Below are 21,431 nucleotides of genomic sequence, written 5' to 3' on the forward strand. Positions count from 1 at the left end.
AATTATCTCCTCTCATTCTAATTTTTCATCTATTTTTCCTTTCTCTGTTGGAGAAACATGCTATACAAACATGCTATAATCTCTCTCTCTTTTTAAACCTCCCGTATCCCAGTCTCCTTCAAGCTAACACCCATATTCTTGCTACCTTTCATGGCAGAACTTCTCAAAAGAGCTGTCTAAACTCCTTGCCTCCATTTCCTCACCACTCTTTGCTACTCCACTGAGACTACAAGTCTTGGACAGGTTTGTCAGTAACTTCGATGTTTCTAAATCCAGTGGCCAGTTCCCAGTCTTCGTCTTACTCAACCTCTCAGCAATATTTCCTGTTTCAAGCTTTCTTCACTTGGTTTCTGAGAGGCCCCACTCTCTTGATTTTTATTCTGCCTTACTTGTTCCTTCTCGGTCTTCTATGGTGGATTCTCCTCCTCTCCCTGACTTGATGACGCTAAGCCCAAGGCTCAGTCCTAGAATCTCTTCTCTGCTCCATTTATACTCATTCTCTATGTCCCCACTCTTCAGACTTTAGCCACTAGCCACAGTTCTATCATTGTGGAACATTCTATTGGACAGCACTGCTCAGGGTTATTTCATCCTTCTAGTCCCATTAAAATACATCTATATGCTGATAACTTCCAAATTGATTCACTAGTTCCAGCCTCCCCTGAACTCCAATTTGGTATATACAAATGCTTACTTGGTTTCCAGACACCTGTCAAAGTTAACATGGCTAAAACAGAACCTTATTTTCCCTCCCATCCTGCTCTTCTGTAAGTCTTACCTATAAGTGGATAGTGCTGTTCTTCACACAGCCTTTAAAAACCTTGTGGTCTTTTTTTTGGTTAGGGGAGGGAAGGGTGGGCAGGAAGGAGACTTCCTTTCTTAGGGAGAAACAGTTCCAGGGGAACACTTCTATTTCCTCTTTCCACACCTTACTTCAGTCACTGAGAAGTAGGAGTGAGTGCCTTTTCTCACTCTTTGTAGTAATTTTTAACTTCTCTTTTTCTTTTGCACTCAGTATCCAATGCGCCAAACATGTGCTAATCTCAAAGCCCAGGAATACTCTTCTTGGATACCCACAAGGCCCATTTTCTTACTTCATTCAGATTTTTGCTCAGATATCACCTCTTCAGATATTTCTTGTCCACCCTATCTAAAATAGCACTCTGTCACTCTGTACCCTTCTTCTGTTCTCCTTTATTTTCATAACACTTACCACTGCCTGACATTACAATGTTTGTTTTTCATCTGTCTCTACCCCACTAGAAACCATGAGGGGTAGGGATTTTATTTTTTCTCTGTCCCCAGTGCAAAAAATAGTAGCTGGCATATACTAAATGTTCAGTAAACATTTGTTGAATTAAATGTCATATTGATGCAATTTCTGATGACATAAAACTAGGTGGTGTAGCTAATACATTGTCAGTTTTTTGCTTTTTGTTTTTGCCATTCATGTTTTATCCTTTACCAGTCACCAGTATTAGAGAAAATGAAATCTATTTTTCTGAGAAGGTGGTTTATATCATGATAGGTATTTAGTTATTATGCTTTTCATATATGGTAAATTTTAAGAATACAAAAATTTGGGGGCACTGGGCTCATGGCATAGTGGTTGAGTTCAGTGCACTCTCCTTTGGTGGCTTGGGTTCGGATCCTGGCCATGGACCTGTACCACTTGTCAGCCATGCTGTGGCAGAAACCCACATATAAAGTGGAGGAAGATTGGAATGGATGTTAGCTCAGGGCTTATCTTCCTCAGCAAAAAAAAAAAAAAAAGAAGAAGAAGAAGGGGCCGGCCCGGTGGCGCAGCAGTTAAGTTTGCCCGTTCCGCTTCTCGGTGGCCCGGGGTTCGCTGGTTCGGATCCCGGGTGCGGACATGGCACTGCTTGGCAGCCATGCTGTGGTAGGCGTCCCACGTATAAACTAGAGGAAGATGGGCACGGATGTTAGCTCAGAGCCAGGCTTCCTCAGCAAAAAGAGGAGGACTGGCAGTAGTTAGCTGAGGGCTAATCTTCCTCCAAAAAAAAAAAAAAGAAGAAGAAGAAAAAGAAGAAAAAGTTTTGGTAATATTGTTGGAAGCAAGTTTTATTTGTTATGACATTATAACAATAGTTGTATTAGCAGTTGAAAATTATAGTAATAATAATGATTTTTCAATCTGGCATTGTAGCTATAAAATGCAAAAAGTAATAAGGCAGAGTCCCTGGCCTTAAGAAACTTGTGACCTAGCAGGTAATACAGTCATATAGATAAGTAACTACAGAGTGTCCCTGTGTTTTGGAAACAGAGGCGAATATATATAATGCCCTAAAGAATCTTCAATCTATTAAAAACTGTATTTCCAGATTTTATGGGCACTTGGTATAATATAGGGTGATAAAAATTAGAATACGGCTATGTATAGAGAGTGATGGCAGAGTAAGGAGCGCTAAGCTGACTATCCTGGCAGATAGAACTGTGATCTTGGGTAGAGTGAAACTCCATGGATATCCAAGCTGGGCTTTGCAAAATACAGAGATAAGGAAGCCTTGCCAGTTTAAGAGCATTAGAGAAATGCCTCAGCTTGGCCTGCAAATGTCCCTCAATGAGAGAGAAAAACAGAAGGATCCAGTTGTCTGCAAGCTTTCAATTGTAATGGCTGCGCTGAGTTAGCTGGAATCATTGTAGCATCCCAAGATAGATGTCTCCAGCTGATAGTAGTCCAAGCTAGAGGGTGCTAGTAGTCAGAGCAATCAATATGATACCGTCTTTATGCTCATAATTTGATTGATAATTTCCCCTTCCATAATTTTAGAGGTAAAAATATATGGATGATTTTGATTAGCTGAGGAGGCAGCAGGTGCCGGTGTAGAAGGTGTAATGAGACTCCATTCTAGGGATGTTCCATTTGGTTGAGCAGTTGATGCACTGGCCACTGGTGCTTGTCCAGCAGAGTGGCCTTGTGGGACTGAAATCGAGCCTGCGCTTTGATAGCTGTGTGCCTGATGTGGGGCTGCACCAGCCTGGGAAGAGGTGTTTTTTCCTAATTCACACGAAGCCTTGTGTGGTCTAATAGCAGCTGTGTCGGATTTCCTGCCTACTTTATCCTCAAGTGCCTAGAATAGTGTGATACAAGTACTGAAAGGAATTGAAGACAGTTCTCTGGATTTGAGCATTTTGAAGCAATTAAAGATCATTCTGATTAAAAAACTGTGGTTCAAAGTAAACCTTCATGTTTGCCTTATAACTGTAATAAAATATTTTGCGTGCCTCTGCCTGGTAAGAACTATAGAGAAGGGGGAAATAGCTAACTAAAGAGAAGCAACTTGTTGCTATCCCAGAAGTAGGAATTTATCCTTTACTTACTATTCTAGAAAATTGGTGGTCTAGTGGTTAAGATTCACAGCCCAGATTCGTTTCCCGGTCAAGGAACCACATCACTGTCTGTCTGTTATGACTCTGTGGCAGCTGCCTGTTGCTGTGATGCTGAAAGCTATGCCGCCAGTTATTCAAATACCAGCAGGGTCACCCATGGTGGACAGGTTTCCACAGAGCTTCCAGACTAAGACAAACTAGGAAGAAGGACCAAGCCACCCACTTAGGAAAAAATTGGCCATGAAAACCCTGTGAATAGCATTAGGACATTGTCTGATATAGCGCCAGAAGGTGAGGCGACGGTGCAACAGACCAGGCAGGGTTCTGCTCTCCTGTACACAGGGATGCTAGGAGTCAGAATCAACTCTACTGGCACACATAACAGATTCTAGAAATAGCCTTCATTGTATTGTACACAAAAGATTAATTCATGTAAAAAATTCAACCTGGATATAAAATTTGGTGGTGGTTTATTCATTGTTTGTTAGTGTTTTCTGAGTTTGTGTGTATCTTCAAATATCTTTCACTCTTACAGGAGAGTAATAACTTCTCTGTCCCATAGTATGTAGAAGATATTCCACTGCCTGCCAGATTCCAGTGTTGAAAAGACTGAATTTCCTTCCTTTGTAGTTAACTGGTGATTTACCTCGAGGTTGTAAGTTAGGAGTTGGGAGAGGAGGGGTAGGGAGCTACAATCAAGTTGCCTTGTTGAGATAAATATGTTCCCAGACTCCTGCTCTCAAGATTCCATTCTTGAAGCTATAGGCATTTTTTAGTGTGCTCTTGAGATTCAAAAATTTTGTTGGCTGTTTCATACATCAAATAGACTGGCCACTGGTTTTTATGTCAGAACTTTATTTGTTAAAATTATTTGTGTTTTACTATTGCCATTAATATGTTTGTCTTTTTTTTCTTTGCAGTTGAAGCTTTATTCTAAGAATTATTTGTTTCATCTAGTTCAAGAGCTCAAATTATAAAGACTCTAAATGTTACAGAAGTGTTGAAAGATTGGTAAGTATTTAATGTAATAAATATTAGGAGTCAGAATACTTAGTTCAGTCTAAGGCTTTGAAATGACATAGTTATATGACATGAATTAAACCCCAAAGTAAAAACAACGAAACTTTCCATTAGTAGAGATGGATATATAAATTGTGGTTTATTCATATAATGGCATATTGCACAATGGTTTAAAGGAATGAACTTAATGTTGAGAGGGAAAAGCAAAGTTATAAAAAGATACATATAGTATACTATTTATATAAATTTTAAAATAACTAAAGCCATACTGAATATTTTTATGGCTATAAACATATAAAAATTATAAAAATATGTATGGAAATGACAAACACCAAGTAGGGAGGGTGAAGAGGTGTGGGTGGGGTCTGACTTTGCTGTACTGAAAGGTCTGATTTCTTTATACACGCACACGCACACACTGACCTAAACATAGCACAATGCTAATACTTACTGGATCTGAGTATTGGCTATAACCTCATGTTATATGTTCTTTGTACTTTTCTGGGTATTTGAAATATTCAAATAAATCTTTTAAAAATACCATGCAATCATCTTTTCACTTGGCATCCAGAATGGCTGAAAGGCATTCAAATTCAGCATTCCTATTAGATGAGAAGGATGAAATGAGTATTTCTTAATGTGCAAAGCAAAAATGTGCCCCATCACCCCTACCAATGTTGTTCTAATGCAGTTAGACAGAAGAATAGAAACTGTGTGAATATTGGATAGGAAAATTCAAAAGTTTTGTTATTTGTAGATGGTAGGGTTTTATATCTGGAAATTCCCAGAAAATCAAAAGAGTTCGGTAATAAGTTTGGATATATGATTAAATTTGGAAATATCAAAATAAATCTACTTCCTTTATGCCTCCTATATACCAGTTTTCTATCCTAGTTAGAATATATAGTGGAAAACAAAATCCCATTCAGAATAATGGTGAAAACTATAAAATACCTTGGAATAAACCTAACAAGAAATATGTAAAACCTATTATATGAAGTAACAGCACTTTCTACTTCAAGGAAATAATAGGATAAATGTGCAAGTAGTATGAGGATGTCCATTACAGCTTTGTTTATAATAATAAAAAAATAGAAATAACCTAAATATTCAACAATGGGAGATTTGCTACATCTGTATAATGAAATATATGTAATATATACATGCAGCGGATGCCATGCAGCTGTTAAAAAGAGTAAGAGAGGGGCCAGCCCAGTGGCTCAGTGGTTAAGTGTGCATGTTCTGCTTCAGGCGGCCCTGGGTTCACCGGTTCGGATCCCAGGTGCAGACATGGCACTGCTTGGCAAGCCATGCTGTGATAGGCGTCCCACATATAAAGTAGAGAAAGAAGGGCACAGATGTTAGATCAAGGCCAATCTTCCTCAGCAAAAAGAGGAGGATTGGCAGCAGATGTTAGCTCAGGGTTGATTGTCCTCAAAAAAAAAAAAAAAAAGAGTAAGAGAGAGCTCATGTGAATAGATTTCCAAAATATCTAATGAAACAAAGCACGTAACAGATCATTTATATAAAATATTTATGTAACTGTGTATATATTTTATGAACGTTTTTAGATCAGGAAAAACATACATTTCTGCATATATTATGCTTTTTACTGACATGGCATCTTGTGATTTTAGAAAGTGGGGTTGAAATTATTTCCTCATTAATTGTCGTATTTAAAAATCTATGTTAATTTCCCTTATCTTAATTTCTAGAAGATAGGCCTTATTTATTTATTTATTTATTTTTGAGGAAGATTAGCCCTGAGCTAACATCCACTGCTAATTCTCCTCTTTTTGCTGAGGAAGATTGGCCCTGAGCTAACATCTGTGCCCATCTTCCACTACTTTATATGTGGGACATCTGCCACAGCATGGCTTGATAAGCAGTGCGTAGATCTGCACCCAGGTTCCGAACTGGCGAACCGCCCCCAGGCTGCCTAAGTGGAACACAGGAACTTAACTGCTACGCCACCCGGCCAGCCTGATGGGCTCTAATTATTACCGTGGTTTTTTAGTTTTTCATGTTTTTAATATTTGTAAAGTTGCAGTGTGCCTTGCAATTGATGGTGTCTTATAAGCACCAGTGGACTGCACTTGTGAAGGAGTTGTTCTTGCCTGCTCATGAGTGAACTTGGTCATAGCTATTCACATTGTCAGTGCTTCATTTGAGTTAATGCATTGTCGGTACTATATCTGATGAGTTTTAAATGTTTCCTGGTTGTTCTCTGAAACTTTCTGCTGATTTCATCTGGTAAGATCAAGAAAGTACCAGCATCAAAACTTATAGAACAATGTCAGCATCTTTGGAAGAAAATCTCAGGAACAATAGTATAGCACTCTTAAAAAATGTTGCGTAGTGGATGGTTTTCATGGGCCAGGTGATATTGTATGGAAAATTTTAAGTGATAAGAAAGCCTTGTGTTATAGTTTAATTGGCAGTGTTTTTTCTTTTTTAGTGGTACACTAGATAATTATGTATCTTAAAATCAGTAAGAGATTAGGTGAAATAAATTAATAAAGTTGGATAAATATGGACTGAATACAAATTAAGTTATTTGATTTATGGAGCAATTTTACCCTATGAAAGCTTACAAAGAATCAATATTATATATAATAGAGATCACTGCTGCATTTTGGGATAATAAGTGATGTATGTGTAATTTTTTTAATACTTTTCTGTCTTTTGCCTCATGTCCAATAATATTTAAAATGATGATTTTATACTAAAGAGGGGATTGTTACTGTAATAATACCTAGAATTCTGATGGGAATCCAAGAATTAAACCATCAAGCCCTAGGATGAACAGTAACCAAAGTAGTATTAGGAATTTCTTTGGTCTCTCCCTTTCATGTTTATTTGCTTCTCTTTGTATCCTTTTGGTTCATTTTCACCCAGTTGGCTTCTTCTGAGCCTCAGCTACCTCAGAATGAGCACCGCAGGCCCATCTTTATGATACTTTTCTGCATAACTGTGCTCCTTAATTCAAATTCCTATGAGGGAGAAAGAAAACTTTATTGGCCCAGTGCCTCTTTGCAAGTTGTACCACACAAGTCATATCTTGCAGGCAGCATGTTTGCTGGCTTCTCCTGACTCAGGTTACGTCAGTTGATTAGGGCTCAGAACCTGGCTGTTATTGTCATATGATGATGAGAAGGGAGTGAAGGAAGACTCCACAACACACATTTAATTTAACCTCTCCAAGTTAAAAAATTTTTAAAGTTACTGGATGTCTCAAAATTACTTTTAGCCCTAAGATAAAACTATTTTGAAGTTCTTTGAGGATTTTATTGTTCTTGATTTTTCCTTTTCTGAAGATTTATACATTTTTTTTACTTTATGTTTGTGTTTTCTTCTCTCTTTTGTCTGCTTTACCTTACTATTTTCCTTAATCTGGTAATGTCATATTGCCCTTTGTTTGATTCGACTGTGAAGCAATAAGTGAAGTGGCATAACCTTAGCTGCTAGAATTCTTCAGTTTTTATTCACCTGGTGGTAAATCCCTTGTTCCACCCATTAACTGAACTCCAGTGTGTAGGGAGGGTGGGTCAGTGATTGTGAGTTTTATCAAGTGAAAACAGTTTATATTTTTAAGAGATTCATTATCTTTTAAACCATGTAGAGCAAGAATATAAGTAATGGGTTCATTTTTATTCTATGGTGAGGCTATTTAAGGGAGAAAGTCTGGATCTGCCTTAACTGCCACCACTCACTAGTGTTTTCTGTCTGGGTGCTTCACTTACCCCTTCTTGGTTATGCTCTGGCATTTCACAGCCAGGACTAATTTCTGCCATATAGGATTATTTAAGGAGTACCTGACCAGGTCAGAACTATGTCCAAAAAGATTATAGAGTTAAGTACCGATGCCCAGTAATTCAAAGTCAGTCTTTAGTTAAAAACAAACAAACAACAAAAAGACATTGTTTTAAACATACATTTTTGTTTTTCTAATCTTTTTTGTGATATTTATTTTATAGCTCGGTCATGAGCACCGACAGTAACTCATTGGCACGTGAATTTCTGACCGATGTCAACCGGCTTTGCAATGCAGTGGTCCAGAGGGTGGAGGCCAGGGAGGAAGAAGAGGAGGAGACGCACATGGCAACCCTTGGACAATACCTTGTCCACGGCCGAGGATTTCTGTTACTAACCAAGCTAAATTCTATCATTGATCAGGTAACATTTTCATATCAAATAATTTTTTCATTAGTATATTATAATTAATTATAGGTGCATAATTTATGGGTTACATAGTTTCTAAGAGTCTCTTTGAGATCAAGTCCTATTTCTCACATCACTCCAATAAAGAAAAGTAGCACAATTTATGAACATATTGTTTATTTGGATACTTTTCAAATTATCTGAAATATCTAGAATTACAAATGGCCTTTCTTCTAAAATGGCTTTATATATACTGTGGTTTTTATCCTAATATCAGTGTGAGATAACTACGATTATTGGTAGAGATATAAGATCATGATTCAAAAACATGATGAATTTGCACTTTCAATAAACACCATATATGTTTTTGAAAAGTTTAGCATAAATTATATTTAGGGAGCTTACTCATTCTGGAGTGAAAGTAGAGAATCCTTTGTGTAAACTAGTAATTACTGAGTCCCTTAGCTTGTATACATCTAGTTTTTTGCACACTATTGTGTTTGCTTAAAGTATTGTATGACCATATGGCATTTTGCTGTTTCCTTATTATGGAATTAACAGGATTTTAAAGTTAGTGGGGACTATAGAGATGTGTTCATCCAACCTCCTTTTGTAGATGAAAAACTGAGATGCAGAAATATTAAATAACCCAGACAAGGTTAACTTGAAGCCTAAATGTGACTTATACCTTTGTTTCATTTTAGTAGAAAACAAATAATTATTTTATGAAAGAAAAACTGTACCATCTGCTTTCAGGAGACTGATTAATGTAGTTAGATAATAATATTTCATTTAACTTGAGAAGATAATAAGGTCATGGTAGCATCAATATGACAGATATTTTTAAACACTTTAAATGTTACTTTAGATGTAAACTTAACCATTGTTAAAATTTTTTTGCTATGAAAGCATTTTGCTAATAAGTACATATATTTGGGTAACTATAGAGACTAAAATTACACAGTGCCTCTGTTTTCACTATAAACTGAGACACCTAACAAATATAATCAGGAAATATTTGTTCACTATGGTGTCTACCTGTAATGGAATTTTCCAGAATATTTGCAGGTTTATGTATTTTTATTATTTTTCATGAATGTGATTTATTAAATGTGACTAAATGTAACTTAATTTTTATATATTTGTATGACTTTTTTAATAAATTTAAAAATCAGAAAAAATTATTTATTAGACTATGTGTAGTGTTTTTATTTCAAAATTTTGATGTTTTAATATGTATATTATGCTCTGTTGTCTTCTTACCCCACATTAGAACAATTCATTGCTTTCTCTTTTTTTTAAGATGCTATGCAAATAGCATCAGAAATATCAAGTACCCAGGAATAAATTTTAATAAAATACGTACAGACTTCTGTATAGAATTCTATAAAACATTGTGAAGAGGAATGAAAGGAGACCCAAATAAATGCAGAACTCATAATTTTCATGTATTGGAAAAATCAATATTGCAAAGATGTCTGTTTTCTCCATATTGATCTATAGATTCCAATGCAATCTTAATCAAAATTTATGATTTTTTTGACAGCTGTATTGAGAGATAATTCACATATCATAGAATTCACCCATTTCATATGTACAATTTGATCGTTGTTAGTGTAGTCAAAGATAAGTGTAACTATCATCTCAGTCAGTTTTAGCACATTTTCATCACATCAAATAGAAACCCCCTGCCTTTTTAGCTCTCGCTCCTCTTCCCCTTGCGATTCCCCTCAACCCTAAGCAAGCACTAATCTCCTTTCCGTCTGTAGATTTTATGCTTTCTAAGTCATGAAGTATCTTTTAATGCATTATGAAATGACTGAAATCATTGAAGTCATAGTTGCAACAATAGTTTTTCCTCTGGTAATATTTTTTATCCTCTTTTCCCTCATCACTCACTTTTTGGAATGTCTGTAGGAATGATAACAGGAACAGTAGAAGAAGAGTGAAAATAAATAGCCATTTAAAAAATAGGGCTTATCAACATTTAATTGTTTATACCAGAAAATGGAGAATGATCATTTGGATCTTTAAGGGGCATTTAATTGCTCTGGTTTATTCATTTAAGGTAGAATCAAAACACTAGATTCAAAGGTGTACATTTCAGGAGGAACTTTAGCTTTTGTATCTGTGCTTCTCATGGATAGGAACACTTCGTGGGTACTCTGGAGAAGAGGCAGTTTAAGCCCTTGCCCTTCCACTGCAGTCCTTTTGTACAAGGACTTTATTAGTATATATTTATTAATAGATAGTTAATATCGAGTGTTAATCAGACTTTTTATTGGTATATAATTTACGTATAGTAAATGCACAAATGTTAAGTGTCTGGTTGGATGAGTTTTGACGAATATATATACATCTATGTCACCTCCATCTAGATCAATGTTTAGAACATTTCCACCTACCTAGAAGGTTTTGTCATGCCCCTTTTCAGTCAACCCCTCCCCTTTCCCCACTGGAAGATAACCACTGTTCTGATTTCTAACTTCTAAGTATAGTTTTGCTTGTTCTAGAACTTTACATAAATGGAATCACGCAGTATGTACTCTTGTGTCTCAGAGATTCATCCATGTTTTGTGAATCAGTAGTTCCCTACTTTTTGTTTCTGGTTAGTATTTTGTTGTATGGATATACTACAATTTATTTACCTGTTCACCTGTTTAATCGTTTGGGTTTGTTTCCATTTGGCTGATATTAATAAAGCTGCTGTGAACATTCTTATAAAAGTCTTTGTGTGAATATATTTTCATTTATGCTGGGTAAATATCTAGGCATACAATTGCTGGGTCAAAGAGCAGTTGTTTAACTTTAGAAGAAACTGCCAAACTGTTTTTCAAAGTGGTTGTACCACTTTTCATTCTCACCAGCAATCTATGAGAATTCCACTTGTTCTGCATCCTTTCTAATATTTGACATTGCCAGTCTTTTTAGTATTAGTCATTCTAAGTGAATATGAAGTAGTATCTCACTGTGGTTTTAATTTGCATTTCTCTGACAACTAAGGATGTTGAGCACTTTTTTGTGTGCTTATTGGCCCCATTTATATATCTTCTTTTGTGAATGTCTGTTTAAGCCTTGTGCCCATTTTTAAAGTCCAGGTATTCATTATCCAGTTGTAGTTGTTCTTTATGTATTCTGGACTCCAAATATGTTCTTTGTGGCTTACCTTTTCATTTCTTAGCAATGTCTTTAGAAGACATTTTTTCTTTTGTGATTAGTGCTTTTTGTATCCTGTCTAAGAAATCTCTATTTTGCAACCCCACAGTTACAAAGATATTCTCCTATTTTTTTTTCTAGGAGCTTTTTAGTTATTATTTTTACTTTTAAGTCTGTGATCCATTTTGAATTAATATTTGTGTATGGTGGGAGATAGGAGTTACGCTTCCTTTCGGCTCCTCCTGCCTGTGTAGATACCCAGTTGTTCCAGCAACATTTCTTCTTAAAAGTCTGCTCTTTCCCCCACTGAATAACCTTGACACCTTTGTTGAAAATCAATTGACCATACATTTAAATGTGGGTTTATTTCTAGACTCTATTCTGCTCCATTTGTCTGTCATCTCCTCTTTCACTAATACCATACTGTTTTGACTACTGTGGCTTTCATGGTAAGTCTAGAAATTAGGTGGTGTAAATTCTCCCATGTGTTCTTCATTTTTGAGAATGTTTGACTATTCTAGGTCTTTTGCATTTCTATATAAATTTTAGAATCAGCTTATTATTTCTACAAAAATGCCTGTTAGGATTTCAGTTGTGATGGCACTGAATTCAGAAATCAGTTTGGAGAGAATTGATGACAATGTTGAGTTTCTCAATCCATGCACATAATATAAATCTCTGTTTATTTGAGTCTTCTCTAATTTCTCTGCGATATTTTGTGATTTTCAGTGTAGAGGTCTTGCATGTTTTTTGGTTAAATTTATTCTAAATATTTTATTTTTTGGTGCTATTGTAAATGGCGTTTACAATTTTTATTTTCTGTTGTTTGTTGCTCATAGACATAGTTAATTTTTGTATGCTGACCTTATGTCCTGTGCCTTTGCTAAATTAACTTATTTACATTTATTTTGAAAATTTTCTGTAGATTCCTTAAGATTTTCTATGTACATAATCATGTCATGTGTGAATATGATAATTTCACTTCTTTTCCAATTTTTATACCTCTTATTTCATATTCTTGCCTTTTGCACTGACTGTTAGTGCAAAGGTGGACGGACTGATGAGAGTGGACATCCTGCCTGTGTCTGACCTTAGAGGGAAAGTGTTCAGTATTTCACCATTAAATGTGACATCAGCTCTAGGTGGTTCTCAGATGCCTTTTATCAGGATGAGGAAGTTCTCTTCTCGACTTGTTGAGAGTTTTTAATCCTGAATGGATGTTGGATCTTGTCAGATGCCTTTTCTGAATCTATTAAGAGTATCATATTATTTTTCTTTTTTATTCTGTTAATGTTGGTTAATTACGTAAATGGTTCTAAATATTGAAGCAACTTTGCATTCCTGGGATAAACCCCATTTGGTCATGATTTATTATACAGAGAGATGTTAATCTATTTATTCTAATGAAAAAAACAGTCCACATAAATAGCAAAAATTTATTCTTTTTAATGGTTATAGATGGCAGAGTTGAAGTTTATGGACAGACTCTTACAAGTTTTTTGAAAGAAACTTGACCCAGCCTAAAAAGTAACAATTATCTTTGATTTTGATCTTGGTACCAGTATCAACTACATGGGTAACTTTAGTGACTTAATTGCTCCATATCTCAGTATCCTTGTCAGTAACATAAATACATCTAGTTGGGTGACTTAAAAGATCTCTTCCAACATAAAAAATTATTGTTTCTGTGTAATATTTGATAATAATGTTTTCTGATTTCTTCTATACCCTGAGTTTGAATGTGTATAGCTTAATTCTGATGTAATGAGTAGAAAATTAAAATGATTTATTACCAACACAATATACCAAAATTAAACTAGTATACACAATCTTGCATTGTAAATACTACTTTTAAAATTTCAGTATGTATAATTTTCATTCCTGTTCACACTCTGTGAATGTTCTATAAAGTTGTTACTTATTTTGCTAGTAAAATATGAAGTTTTATTGAAGGAGGTTATACATTTATGAACAAAATATACTTTAAAAATTATAATAGGTTTCTTTAATCTTCAGCTATTTTCTTGTAAGAGACTACTTTATTCTTCCTACATTTTTGTAGTTTTATCACTTTAATATATAGTACTACATAAATGGCCTATCAGACTAATATATAAAATAAGTATAATAGAAAAATACTAGACCTTTAAAAGTGTGGCTACACAGTTCATTCACTGCTTTATTCAGGAGACCATTAAGCACTTACTGCGTGCCAGCATCTCTGCTAAATGCAGAGATAAAAGAACAGAGACTGCCTTTACCAGCAGCTCTTAGCTTTTGAAGAGATGGACAGATAAACAAAAAAATGATGACAAAACAGTGTAAAAGTACAGGAAAGGGTGTACAGGAAAGGGTCATCAGGAAGTGATTCTTAGAGAATTGACATCTCTAAGTAGGGATTAGCAATGTAAAGAGGTAGGAAGCATTAGACCAAGGGAACTGCAAATGCAAGGATGCTAGAGAAAGAGAAAGAACAGCACATTCCATGAACTACAAGTAGTTGAGGGAAGTTAGAGCAAAGGCTGCATGTGGGGTTTGGCTAATGAAGAGACTGGAAGACAGAGGCCATGTGATGGCAAGCCTTGTGTACTGTATTGAGGAGTCTTAATTTTATTCTGAAAACATTGGGGAGGTTTTTAGGCAACAAAATAGGCAATGAAAATTATTCTTCAGATTTGACAAGTTAAGTCACTGGTAATATTATTAACGAGAATTGTTTTAGTAGGAGAGTAATGCAAACTTTTAAATACTGTAAAGGTATTAACAAGCGAACTTTTAGTATACTACATCTAGTTCTACAGATTCTGTTTATACACATGCCAAGGTTTATCTATGCATGTTTAGTCTGGCAGGGATGAGGGAGTGTGGGGCATGCAGGCATTTCTACTTCTTGTAGTAGTGAGAATATGATTGCAGTGGAAATCTTAGCCACTAGACAATGGTGCTATCCACAGAGGGTAGATAATCCATTGAGTTATCTCCCTTTACACCCAGGGTAGTAAATAGGAGCAATGAGTCTGTCAGTTGATTGTGGTTTAACAAACCACATTTCAAAAACTTAATGGCACAAAATAACAGTGAATTGTTTGCTCATCATTCTGTAAGTTGGCAGTTCAGGTAGGCTCAGCTGGGATAGCTGCCTCTGCTCCTTGTGGTGTCAGCTGTGCTTACATCTGAATGTGCAGTCAGCTGGCGGAAGACTGAGGGCTGTTGGATGGGGCTGTTGGCCAGGCTGCCTCAGTTCTCATCCATGTGGCCTCTCATTTTTCAGTAGGCTACACTCAGCTTCTTTACATGGTGGAGGAAGCATTCCAAGAGGGTGAGGCTGCAAGAAGTCACATAACATCACTTCTGCTGCCTTCTATTGATCAAAGCAAGTCACAAGGCCAACACAGAATTAAGGGATGGGAACATAGACTCCATCACTTCATGAGAGGAAATAATTTATGACCATGTTTTATCTACTGTAGTCTTTTCTCTGGCCACAACTATTAGCATTCCTTCCACATTCTCTCCTTCCCAGGACTCTCAAAGTATCATCCCATCATGGCATCTGGCTCAAAGTCCATGATCTTGTCGTATACATCAGTTCTGGGTGTAGATGAGGCTTCCAGGTGCAGTACTTTTGTTGCAGCTCTTCTTCACTGAGAGACTTGTGAACTAAAAAGACAAGTTATCTGACACACACACCCTATGTACAATGATGAGATGGGGGCATGTTAACCACAATAGATACTTGTATTCAAGAAAGAAAGTGATGGGAGGCACATCACTGATCCGCTGAAATCCAGTCAAGCATGTGTTGTCACACCCCTATTCTAGGGGCGGGGAATATGTTTTTCTTCTGTGGGAGTAGTTCCCGAATCCATGGTTCTCCAAGACTCTTGGCTCCACCCTCTGAGGTGTCTTTTCTTTTCCATAATAGATGGCCCATAATTTGCAGCTTTTTCACTCTGCTTCCTGGGTCGCCAGTGGGGACCCAGAGGTCTTTTTGCATTGTGAACTATGTTTCTTTTTGTCCAAGCTGTTAATATTTTTTAATACTACAACTTTCTTTAAAAATATTGTGGGTTTCCTCTGAATCTTAATGGAGTTCATGCCATTCCCCAAAAGCCACATCTGTAATTGTTTTTGAGACAGACTTCTCTCTACTATGGGGTAAGGCTTGTGTGGAACAATCGTCAAGATTCCTAGTAGTACTTTTGTCTGACAGTGTTTACTAGGTACCACCTAAATTCTTTCTGAAATCTTAACAAAGAGTATTATAGCTATTTAATAACCATTCTTTGTTGGGAGGACAGGCAACAGGGGCCGTGAGCTGTGGCTTGCTGGCCAAATCCTGCTGCCAGTGACCTATTTTCGGACAACCCACAAGCTAAGAATAGTTTTTGCATTTTTAAAGGATTATTAAAACAGAAGAATATGCAACAGAGTCCACATATGACTCACAAAGCCTAAAATGTTTACTACCTGGCCCTTTACAAAAAAAGTTTGCAACCCTGGTCTAATTCAAGAAAAACTATTAGCATAATGTTTGGCATCATGGGAAAAACAGTACTATACTGAGATATCAAAAACGTTTGACAAAATTCATCTATTCTTGACAAAAGCTCTAAAAATAAGATTAGAGGGTTTCATATACAAAAAGTAGAAAAACCAATAGTATTTTTAATGTTTTACAATAGAATCAATATAAGAATAACCCTTTATTACTATTTCCATTTGATACCATGTTTTAAAAACATGCAATAGTAAAGTGGAAAATGAAAGTAATGACAGCTAAATATGAGAAAGATGGAGAAATAAAAATACCATTTTTAAAGTGATGTATAGAAAAATCCAAAAGCTCATCCAGATAATTGTTCAGCAAAGTTATAGAAGACAAACTTACATTGTTTACTTTAGGTATGGCTATACAGCTAGAAAATAAAAGAAAAAAGATTCTATTTACAGTACTAATGAAGAAATATTCATATCTGTGTGCATGGACACATATAATAGAAATAATAAAATTTTGATAGAAGAAATAAAGGACTTAACACATACACATGTATTTCTGCTTATCTCTGGAAAATTAGACTTAATTAGCATGTCAAAATGCTGATTTAAAGTAATACCATTAATACCAGTTAAAATAACTTGAGTAGTCTTCTGTCGCATTTTGGATACAGTCCAAGTTCCTTAGCATGTCATCCTGAGGTCCTTGAACCCCACTGATCTGGTGCCCACCTGCTTTTGCAGCTTCCTAGGCATCCGTCTGGTTTGGAATCTCAGCCCTTCCCCCTGACTCACTTGCCCTTTCTCAACCATCCTGCCACCACTACTTCTGGATGACTAGGACAGGCAGTTAATGTAAAATCCAGTCTAAACAGAAGAGTACTGAAAGGGACAGTGCCTGGCACCTGGTAGGTACTTAAAATATGTTTCTTGAATTTACCTGGAAAATTACCACCTGAATGAGAGTAATTTTACTGTTTATTCTTGCTATGGGGAATTTAAAAAGGCAATGACAGTCATTTTCCCTGCAGAAGGGAAACATAAAAATGTAAATATTAAATGAGAAGTAATGTGATTTCTGTAGATTGGACAGTGTAGGAATAGCCGGGGAATGGATCTGTTTATGACATACATTGCCTAATATGGCACATTGAGAACTTTCCACTTGGATGGCATGAGATAACACCTCTGGATACTCTGACTGTTGTGTATACTTAGGACCTTGGGAGATAAAACTAAAGCTTAGTTTGAAACAGAAGGCTACAAGTTCTAGTTTGACAGGGTGCCCACAAATAAGAGAAAAGGATTTCATGACTTGCAAAAGGATAGAATTACTATGTGATTTCTTTGGGACTTGAAAGGATAGATGAATCTGGGAATATATGATACCTAAAAAAGTGATACGTCCAGAGGATTAGAGAGAGCTGCCCCCACTGTTGTACTGGGCAGCAGGGAGGTGAGGGGTGTCCTCCTCAGGACCGCAATTCCAGCAGAGGTGGCAAAAAACAAAAAACCTGTGCTTGCTTCAATCTCATTCTTTTGAAAAACCCGTGGTTTCCAAGAATTAATCCACGTGGATGAAACGGGGGAAAAAGGCATGAAGTCCTGAGCGGGAACGGTAACCTTGGGTTGGTGTGGGGGGAAAAGCTTCACAGAACAGGTATTGCTGGGGCTGGGCCTTTAAGGTAGTGAGGGATCCTTTAGCTAAGTGGGAAGGAGTGTGTCATGCCAGGAGGCAGGAATGCTTGATGATGTGGCAACGATGATTTACCAGTGTCCTGTTGTGGAGCAAGGGCTAAATTAGAAGGACAGCATGTCTGTAGCCCTTCTTCACACACCTTTGAGGTTTCTGCAAGCTCCATTAGAATGTTGTTAGTTCATCTGCTGAACATAAAGAGTCAGATTAAGGAGGACTCTACAGGAATAATGTGCTCAAAATTGGTCTACACTTTTTTAAAGACCATATACGTTTTGCTGGCATCTTAAAAAATGTTGAGGTACATACTGAGTATGAGCTGTACATGGAAATGTTATCTAGACGTCTTTAATCTTGCTAATTTCGAAGTAACGCACATGAAAATGGGGCTTTGTGGCACAATTTTTACTTTGCATCCAGAGTTTAAAGTCATTTATGCAGATAATGTTTATTAACATTGAGCAGCAGAAAAGAAGGATGATTGCTAAGAACTAGGGCCCCAGCTTGGAGTCCATTCTCTGAGAGAGGACTGGGAAGTAGGTTTAGAAAAGTTTCCTATCATATTTAGTGATAAATCCAAACTCTTTCGCATGGCCCACAAGGCCACCTTAGATCTGGCACTGTCCACCTTGCTGACCTGTGCCTTCCAGCCTCATCTCCTAACACTCTCCCCCTTGCTATTCATGCTGGCCTGCTTGCTATTCTATGAAAAAGCCAAGCCCGTTTCCAACCTTTTATATACTTCCTAGAAGCCCTTTTCTCCAAATCTTTGCATGGATTCCATCTCATCAATTATCTGCTCAAGTGGCTCATCCTAAATAGCCTATCTAAATGTCTCCCTTTTCATCAATCTGTAATCCTTCCCCTGTTTAACTGTCTTCATAGCACGGCATTCTGTCTGAAAATTTCTCATTTGTACCCATTATCTTCTGTCTCCCCTGCTAGAGTGTCAGCTTTGTGAAAATGTGAATATTGTCTTCCTTGTTCACCACTGCGTCCAAAGTGTTTGGCACAGAATAGGGGCTCAATAAGTATTTATTGAAGGAGTAAAAGAGGGAAATTGGCATTCAGACATTAACAGTCAGCAAGTTGATTGCTGTACTGGTAGTAAATCAGGAACGTGAAACCTAACTGTACCAAGCGGGTATTAGAGAAGTCTCCCCACAGAGGAGCTGAGACCTGAAGAATGAGTTGGCCTTTGGCAGATGGGAGGATGGTGACAGGAGGACTGTGAGAGCAGTGTCTGTGAGGAAGACGTATTAGGGAGTACAAACACCAGTGGTGTTCAGGAAACCCTTAAGAGCTGGACATGTGATGAGGGGTCAGGTGTGGTTGTGGGAGCTGAAACTGGACAAGTGAATAGGAATCATGTCATGAAAGGTCTATAAGCCTGAAGAGGAGCTTAGATTTTACTTTTGAAGAATTTTGAGCCTCTTCATAACATAACCAGGATACTAGAAGGAATAGTCTGAATGGTATGTCTCTTCTTTCTCATTCCCTTCAACTCTTCAGCCTATTGTAATCTGACTTGTATCCTAATCACTCCATTAAAACTGTGTTTGTTAAGGTCATTAGTGACCCTCTTCTTGCTAAATGCTTTTCTGCCATCATCTTACACAGCTAAAGAACAACTCCTGACCCAGTTAACACTTTTTTTCCCTAAACTATTCTCTTCCCTTGATTTCTCTGGTTCTGCTTCTCTTTTGGGAAGCTATTTCTCAGTCTCCTTTCAGGCGTCTCTTTAGCACTACCATCCTTAATTCCTTAAATGTTCTCTAAAGCTCCTTTCTCATCAGTCTTCTCTCATCATTCTGCATACTCTCCCTAGGAGGTCTCACATATGTCCGTGACTTCTGCCCCAAGGACTCCCAAGTCTTTTTGTTTACTTCACATCTCTTTCTTAAGCTCCAGATCTGTATATCCAACTGTTTACTAAAAGGCTCTCTCCATTTGGATATCCCACAGACATCTGAAACTTAATATCTAAAAAGTGAATCCATCATCTTTAGCACTCCTAACTAATAGCACTCCTAAATTCCTGTCTGGGTAAATACATTGTCCGTCACCTAGTTACCTAAACCAGAAACCTTCGAGTTCTTTTACATCTTGCTTTTTCTCCCTTATACCCCGTAGATAATCAACTGCAAGTCATTTCACTTCTCCTCTATAGTTTCTCAAATATATCTCCTCATTTTCAATTTTACCGTCAGAGCACTTGAGATCATCATTATCTCTCATCTGAATTATTGTTTCCCTGCCTCTAACACTGATCGATCCCTTCCCCTCTGCCCCCATTTCTGTCCTCTGTACAGAAGTGGCTAGAGTGTTCTTTCTAACAAGCAAGTCTGATTATATCACCCTGACTCCCTCCCTACGGATTGATGTGAAAAATTTAAAGTTGATTTGTCATTAATTCCTTGACCACCCATGTCCTAAGTGTTCCAAGTCTTGCTCTCTAGCTCCAGTCCCACTTCCACACTTCTAACTGATAATGATTGCTCCTTTTTCTGAACTCCTGTGCCACACGTGGGTACTTTCTCATCCTACATGCCTTCTATTGTTCTTTAACTGTTTGTGTGTAACGTATTTTATGGACCAAATGAGAGGACCTTCTCCAGGGTTTGGACCATATCTTCCAGAAAGGATAAGACAGTAAGTGCTGTGGATGTAGTGTGCAGTCAATAAATATTTATTGGATTACCTTGACTAATCAGTCTTTCTCTTTATATATTATTTATTAATAATGTCAATTTCTCTTTTTAAAATTGTGTCCCCTGACTTTGACATTTAACTGCATGAAGACTTGATGTTTTTCTAGTAACTTCATGTTATTAGTTTGCTAATTAATAGGGCTTAACTTTTCATTTTCACCTAGCAAATTTGTTTTCTCATAGGTGAGGAATTCTTGCAATGTGCATGGTGGTAATAACAGCTCTTTTTGGAAAAATCAGCAAGAATGTGCTAAATACTGTCAAATACTCTTACATTCTTCTGTCACTGGAAAGGCTTATAAATTGAAAAGTATCACAGCTTTAATTGGATTTAAGATAGGTTAATTTGATTCTTAGCTTCTCAAATGCAACCTTTCAAGAAAAAGGATTTTTGGTCCAATTTAAGACAAGGTATTAGGAATTAATGTGTCTCAGGACCTCAGAACATAAAGGATTGTTTTGTTTCTAATACAGGCATTGACGTGTAGAGAAGAACTCCTTACTCTTCTTCTGTCACTCCTTCCACTGGTATGGAAGATACCTGTTCAAGAAGAAAAGGCCACAGGTATGTTTCTTTTCTTTATCGTATCACGTGTGTCATCAAAATTCCACTGGGCACAAAAGTCCCTCGAAAAGTTATTTCTGCCTTATGGTTGATACAGTTCAAATTCAGAACAATATATATTAGTATGATACTTAAAATGAAAAATTCTATGGGCAAACGCATTTCTGTTTCTTTTAATAATACAAAAACCATGGTGCTTCTTAGGGGATTACTCAGTGTAATAATGATGAGAAAATATATGAAGAAGCAGAACACTTAACAAAAGGAGCAAATC

The 21,431-nt window shown here is 36.8% G+C and overlaps 1 protein-coding gene across 10 annotated transcripts in view; it reads left to right on the forward strand.

The window, feature by feature from the left end:
* LYST (lysosomal trafficking regulator) overlaps positions 1-21,431 on the forward strand; it is a 194,002-nt gene that overhangs the window by 33,625 nt on the left and 138,946 nt on the right. For all 10 annotated transcript variants that reach the window (XM_070568406.1, XM_070568407.1, XM_070568416.1 and 7 more), the window contains exons 2-4: positions 4,272-4,362; positions 8,349-8,547; positions 21,067-21,157. In XM_070568406.1, the coding sequence (XP_070424507.1) occupies positions 8,356-8,547; positions 21,067-21,157 (283 nt within the window). In that variant the 5' untranslated portion in view covers positions 4,272-4,362; positions 8,349-8,355. The remainder of the gene's footprint in view (positions 1-4,271; positions 4,363-8,348; positions 8,548-21,066; positions 21,158-21,431) is intronic.

The sequence above is a fragment of the Equus przewalskii genome, chromosome 1 (assembly GCF_037783145.1).
Source record: "Equus przewalskii isolate Varuska chromosome 1, EquPr2, whole genome shotgun sequence".
Taxonomy (NCBI): Eukaryota; Metazoa; Chordata; class Mammalia; order Perissodactyla; family Equidae; genus Equus; species Equus przewalskii.